The 6,742-nt window shown below is 48.8% G+C and overlaps 1 protein-coding gene across 1 annotated transcript in view; it reads left to right on the top strand.

The window, feature by feature from the left end:
- Positions 1 to 2,529: 2,529 nt before the first annotated feature.
- The window catches only part of MYOZ1 (myozenin 1), a 10,505-nt gene continuing 6,292 nt past the window's right edge, over positions 2,530 to 6,742 (top strand). Inside the window, exons 1-2 of the mRNA XM_032256425.1 lie at positions 2,530 to 2,877; positions 5,020 to 5,110. Coding sequence (XP_032112316.1) covers positions 5,038 to 5,110 — 73 coding nt within the window. The 5' untranslated portion in view covers positions 2,530 to 2,877; positions 5,020 to 5,037. The remainder of the gene's footprint in view (positions 2,878 to 5,019; positions 5,111 to 6,742) is intronic.

Here is a 6,742-nt window from a genome sequence, read left to right as displayed (position 1 = left end):
AGAGACTCTGTATCTAAAAAAAAAAAAAAAATCTGCACAAGGGTTCCAATAAATAGCACATTTGGGGCCAGGCGCAGTGGCTGATGCCTGTATTCCCAGCACTTTGGGAGGCCAAGGTAGGCGGATCACCTGAGGTCAAGGGTTTAAGACCAGCCTGACCAATATAGTGAAACACTGTCTCTACTAAAAATCCAAAAAAAAAAAAAAATTAGCCAGGCATGGTGGTGGGCGCCTATAGTCCCAGCTACTTGGGAGGCTGAGACAGGAGAGCTGCTTGAACCTGGGAGGCAGAGGTTGCAGTGAGCCAAGATCATGCCACTGCGCTCCAGCCTGGGTGACAGAACGAGACTCCATCTCAAAAAAAAATAAAAATAAAAATAAAGGCTGGGCACAGTGGATCACACCTGTAATCCCAGCACTTTGGGAGGCCGAGGCAGGTGGATTTCAAGACCAGCCTGGCCAATATGGTGAAACCCCATCTCTACTAAAAATACAGAAAAAAAAAAATAATTAGCCAGGTGTGATGGTGGGAACTTGTAATCCCAGCTGGGAGGCTGAGGCAGAGAATTGCTTGAACCTGGGAGGGGAGGTTGCAGTGAGCTGAGATCGTGCCACTCTACTCTAGCCTGGGCCGCAGAGCAAGACTCCGACTCAAAAAAAAAAAAAAAAAAAGAGAGAGAGAGAGTTCAGAAAGGGACAAAGGAAGTTACAAAAGCCATTTCCTTGTGTGTACCTGTAGTCCCAGCTACTCAGAGGCTGAGGTAGGAGGATCGCTTGTGCCCAGAAGTTTGAGTCCAGCTTGGGCAACATAGTGAGACCCCCATCTCTTAAAGAAATAATTAAAAAAAAAAAAAAAAAGCAGGCGGGGCTTGGTGGCTCACGTCTGTAATCACAACACTTTGGGAGGCGGAGGCAGGTGGATCACTGAGGTCAGAAGTTGGAGACCAGCCCTGGCCAACATGGAGAAACCTCGTCTCTACTAAAAATACAAAATTAGCTGGGCGTGGTGATGCATACCTGTAATCCCAGCTACTCAGGAGGCTGAGGCAAGAGAATTGCTTAAACCCGGGAGGCAGAGATTGTGGTGAGCCAAGATAACACCATTGCATTCCAGCCTGGGTGACAGAGCAAGACTAGGTCTGAAACAAAACAAAACAAAACAAGTCAGCTAGGCACGGTGGCTCATGCCTGTAATCCTAGCACTTTGGGAGGTTGAGACGGGAGGCTTGCTTGAGCCCAGGAGTTTGAAATCAGCCTGAGCAACACAGCCAAATCCTGTCTCTCTAAAAGATATTAAAATTAGCTGAGACTAATTTTAGTAGTGGTGGCATTTGCCAGTAGTTCTGGCTACCTGGGAGGGTGAGGTCAGAGGATTACCTGAGCCTGGGGAGGCTGAGGTTGCAGTGAATTGAAATTGTGCCACTGTATTTCAGCACAGGCAACAGAGTGAGACTGTGTCTCAAATAAATAATAAATAAATAAATAGGCCAGGCACAGTGGCTCACGCCTGTAATCCTAGCACTTTGGGAGGCCGAGGTGGGTGGATCACCTGAGATCAGGAGTTCAAGACCAGCCTGGCCATCATGGTGAAACCCCATCTTTTAAAAAATAAATAAATAAATAAATAAATAAAGCCATTTCCTAAGGTAGCAGCAACAAGGTGGTGATGGCTGCAGCAGAGGTGCTGTAGCAGCTGGTTCCAGAATCTAAGGAGAAGGTGGAGGAAGATCATGCAGCTACTGAGGAAGAGGCTGGGAAAATGATAGGCTTTCCCCAAGGGGACTCTCAACCTTGTACCCGTGTCCAGAGACTCTGCTGGAACAGTACAAATGGCACCGTCCAAATCCTATGTGGTATGTACTCCCTTTGAAGGAAATCTCAAGTAGAAACCTCAGAGAACAAGCCCTGGCAGGTCAGAGGCCTACATGTGCTTCTCAGGGAGATATTAATGTCTATCCTGCACAGCAGGTTGAACTGAGCATCTCAATAGCAAATGGAGGTTAAAAGGCAGATCCTGGCTACCCGGGAGGCAGAGATTGCAGTAAGTGGAGATGGTGCCATTGCCCTCTAACCTGGGCAACAAGAGCGAAACTCTGTCTCAAAAAAAAAAAAAAAAAAAAAAAAATGCAGATCCAAGTGTTTGTCTTTTCTTAAAACTGCCAGAGTTCAAGAGGAAAAAAAAGAAAGCGAGGCAGATAGAATAATTGTCAAGTCTTCCCCACATCATCCCTGCCTAGGAGGTACTGGGTTTGGTTAATTTGGTCCCTTAACCTGGCAGAATCTAGCCCCCACAGAGAAAAGACCAACCTATCCAGGAAGTTTAAAAGAGCAGCTCCATTGTGAAGACTTCTCTTCTTGTCCCCAAACATAGTACTTTAAGCCCTCCCTGCCCCAAATACACCCACAGGTCCCTCCACTGTGCCCTGGATTGGCTCTGTATGGCCCTCAGGGCATGTTCCCCAAGCTCTCTCTGTGACTGGATTCCTACCCGATACTTGTTGTCTACTTCCTGTCTCCCTCTTAGTCTTCAATTTCTCCCTAAGTGCTTCTTTGGATCCCAGGCTCTAGGTGCAACATGAAGGGGAGTCCCTGGTCAGAGAGATCCCTGGCTCAGAGAGCTCAGTGGGAGAATCCCAAAGGCCTTCTCCCTCCTTCCTGAGCCTCTGGGCAAGGAGGGAGGGATCATGGTTCCAGGGTCTCAGTACCCCCTGTGCCATTTGAGCTGCTTGCGTTCATCATCTCTATTAATAACCAACCTCCCTCCCCCACTGCCAGTGCTGCCCCCACGCCTGCCCAGCTCGTGTTCTCCGGTCACAGCAGCTCAGTCCTCCAAAGCCGCTGGACCCCAGGGAGAGCTGACCACCGCCCAAGCAGCCGGTAAGTCTCCAGCTTTATCGTTAGAGAGGCTGGGGCCCACTCTGTTGACTTCTGTGTCTGTGTCTACAATTGTGATTCTTGATCCTTGGGGAGTCTCCCCTCTCCTCATCCATGCTCAGCTCCCAGCTGCCCAGTTCAGGGGAGCCACGGAAAGTTGGAAGGAGACAGGCCCAGGAGGTTGTGGGGAATGGAGATGTCAGGAGGCACTGGAGTAATGGGAAGGGAGACCCCACTAAGTCAGTAGAGTTGCAGATGTATTTTTGTGACGGGGCTCAACAGAGCACAGCATTTCACTGAATGCCAATTTCTCTTAAGAAGGGATCGGAGTCTATCTTATCTCAGCTTGTCCCTTTCCATTGCCAGATCCTATTACTATGTTTCTGCCCCACCGCAATTCCCCACTGTTGTGATATTGCTGAATTGACATGTATTGGGATTTGAATGCTCCCTACCCTCCCCAATTCCACACCCCTCTCCACTCTGGGGTCTGGGGCGGGAGTGACTGCAGGAACAGGGCCATGACTTCCCAGGCCATGTTCCAGCTGGCCTGATGAAGGAGCAACAACCTCTCCTTCCTATGGAAAGTGTTTTTGGCTGAATCTCCTCAACCCTGGCAGAACATTTCTTTGTCCTCCTTGGGACTGAGGGAAGACTGAGGAGAGACCAGAGCCTGGAATCACAACCCCAGTCTGATATCCCAAAGCAAATAAAAAACTTCAAATTATGCCAAGCCGATGAAACCTGGGTGCATTGCCCTGCCTGTATTATTGTTTTTTAAACACTCTCCACCTCAGCGATGTTCCTAATTCCTGCACCAACTCTGTAAAAAACAGCTCACAACAGGTTGGTAGAAGATGGGGGCTGGTGTACATCTGTACTTCCTGTCCTCCAACCCAAGAAAAGAGAAGCCCTGGCCGGGCGTGGTGGCTCACACCTGTAATCCAAGCACTTTGGAGGCCAAGGCGGGTGGATCACCTGAGGTCAGGAGTTCAAGACCAGCCTGACCAACATGGTGAAACCCCATCTTTAAAAAAAAAAATAAAGAAAAAAAAAGAAAAGAGAAGCCCTAAAGCAGCAAGTTTTCACCTTTTGGGGGAATACATACTTCTTTGAAAATCTGGGTCGGGTGAGATGGCTCACACCTGTAATCTCAGCACTTTGCGAGAGGATTGCTTGAGCCCAGAAGTTTGAGACCAGCCTAGGCAACATGGCAAAACCCCATCTCTACAAAAAATACAAAAATTGGCTGGTGCGGTGGCTCACACCTGTAATCCCAGCACTTTGGAAGGCCGAGGTGTGTGGATCACCTGAGGTCAGAAGTTCGAGACCAGCCTGACCAATGGAGAAAGCCCATCTCTACTAAAAATACAAAAAATTAGCCCGGTGTGGTGGTGCATGCCTGTAATTCCAGCTACTCAGGGAGCTGAGGCAGGAGAATCGCTTGAACCCAGGAGGCAGAGGTTGCAGTGAGCCAAGATCATGCCATTGCACTCCAGCCTGGGCAACAAGAGCAAAACTCCATCTCAAAACAAAACAAAAACCAAAAATTAACCAGGCATGGTGGTTCACCCCTATACTTGCAGCTCCATGGGAGGCTGAGGTTAGAGGATCACCTGAGCCGAGGGAGGCTGAGGCTGCAGTGAGTCATGATTGTGCTGTTGCACTCCAGCCTGAGCGACAGAGTGAGATTCTGCCTCTAAAAAATAAAAAGGAAAAAAAAAAAAACCAACAATTTATCCCCTCAAGCCGTTAAACCCAGGTTAAGATGTAGTGCTCTCAGCCAGGTGCTATGGCCTGTAATCCCAGCACTTTGGGAGGTCAAGGTTGGCAAATCATGAGGTCAGGAGTTTGAGATCAGCCTGGCCAACATGGTGAAACCCTGTCTCTACTGAAAATACAAAAATTAGCTGGACATGGGGCGGGCGCCTGTAATCCCAGATAGGAGGCTGAGGCAGGAGACTTGTTTGAACCCTGGAGGCAGAGGTTGCAGTGAATCGAGATCGTGACATTGCACTCCAGCCTGGGCAACAGAGGGAGACTCCATCTCAAAAAAAAAAAAAAAAAAAAGTAGTGCTCTCCTATAGACACCCACTCTTCCTGGTCCCTGTCTATCCTCCAACTCCTCCTTCCCACCCTATCCAGGCTGAATCCACTTCCACAATGCCGCTGTCAGGAACCCCGGCCCCTAATAAGAAGAGGAAATCCAGCAAGTTGATCATGGAACTCACTGGAGGTAGGACATGTTTGCATCTACCTAGTGTGGGACTTCGTAAAAGCATCCCTAACCTAAGAGTCCCAGAAATATATATCTTAGGTTGAGCAGACAAGAGGAGTTCCAGTGGTGGGAACATGGATGATGGGGAGTGGGAGGGGGAAGGGTAAGAAGAGTAGAGAGAAAGAAAAGATTCAACATCTTCAGCTGGGAGCAGTGGCTCACGCCTGTAATCCCAGCACTTTGGGAGGCCGAGGGGGGCGAATCATGAGGTCAGGAGTTCCAGACCAGCCTGACCAACAAGGTGAAACCCTGTCTCTACTAAAAATACAAAAAGTGAGGCAGGAGAATCGCTTGAACCTGGCGGTGGAGGTTGCAGTGAGCCGAGATCGTGCCACTGCACTCCAGCCTGGGTGACAGAGTGAGACTCCATCTCAAAAAAAAAAAAAAGTCAAGATTCAACACCTTCTACCCCTTTCACTTCATAATCTGAGAGAATATCCTGCCATGTTACCCAGTACAGGTCAGGGACCACAGGACCCATGAGTTAGGTATATTTGAGGAAGAAAATATAACAGAGACTGGCACAGACTAAGGTCTCAATAAGTGGTTAATTTCCCTTCTTTCCCCAGAGCTAGGGAGTTTGTGTAAGTACTTAAAATGGAAAACTGTACTGGCATGTTTTCTGGGGGTGAAGAGCTCTTCAATATCTAGAGACTCTTTGGAGTCAGAGCTCACTGAGGGAAAGAAAAGGGAAAGGAGTTAAGACAGGAGTCTGGGCCAGGTGCAGTGGCTCACGCCTGTAATCCCAGAACTTTGGGAGGCCAAGGCTGGGAGATTGCTTGAATTCAGGGGTTTGAGACTGCCCTGGGCACATAATGAAACCCCGTGCCTACAAAAAGTACAAAAATTAGCCAGGTGTAGTGGCATGTGCCTGTGGTCCCAGCTATTCCAGAGGCTGAGGTGGGATGATTGCTTGTACCCAGGAGGTGGAGGCTGCAGTGAGCTGTGACTGCGACACGACACTTCAGCTGTACAAAAACATGCCAGTACAGTTTTCCATTTTAAGAACTTACACAAGCTCCCTAGCTTTGGGGAAAGAAGGGAAATTAACCACTTATTGAGACCTTCGCCAGTGCCAGTCTCCATTATATTTTTTTCCCCAAATATACCTCACTAACTCATGGGTCCTGTGGTCCCGGACCTGTGCTGGGTAACATGGCAGGATACTGTCTCAGATTATGAAGTGAAAAGGGTAGAAGGTGTCGAATCTTGACTTCTCTTTTTTTGAGATAAAGTCTTGCCGGGCGCGGTGGCTCACACCTGTAATCCTACCACTTTAGGAGGCTGAGGTGGGTGGATCACCTGAGGTCAGGAGTTCAAGACCAGCTTGGCCATCATGGTGAAACCCCATCTTTAAAAAAATAAATAAATATTAGCTGGGCATGGTGGCGCGTGCCTGTAATCCCAGCTACTCAGGAGGCTGAGGCAGGAGAATTGCCTGAACCCAGGAGGCGGAGGTTGCGGTGAGCCGAGATCGCGCCATTGCACTCCAGCCTGGGTAGCAAGAGTGAAACTCCGTCTCAAACAAACAAACAAAGAGACAGAGTTTCGCTCTTGTTACCCAGGCTGGAGTGCAATGGCGCGATCTCG

The sequence above is a fragment of the Sapajus apella genome, unplaced genomic scaffold (assembly GCF_009761245.1).
Source record: "Sapajus apella isolate SASKATOON/1434 unplaced genomic scaffold, GSC_monkey_1.0 scaffold94, whole genome shotgun sequence".
Classification (NCBI taxonomy): domain Eukaryota; kingdom Metazoa; phylum Chordata; class Mammalia; order Primates; family Cebidae; genus Sapajus; species Sapajus apella.
This window is presented reverse-complemented; position numbering and strand designations above follow the sequence as displayed.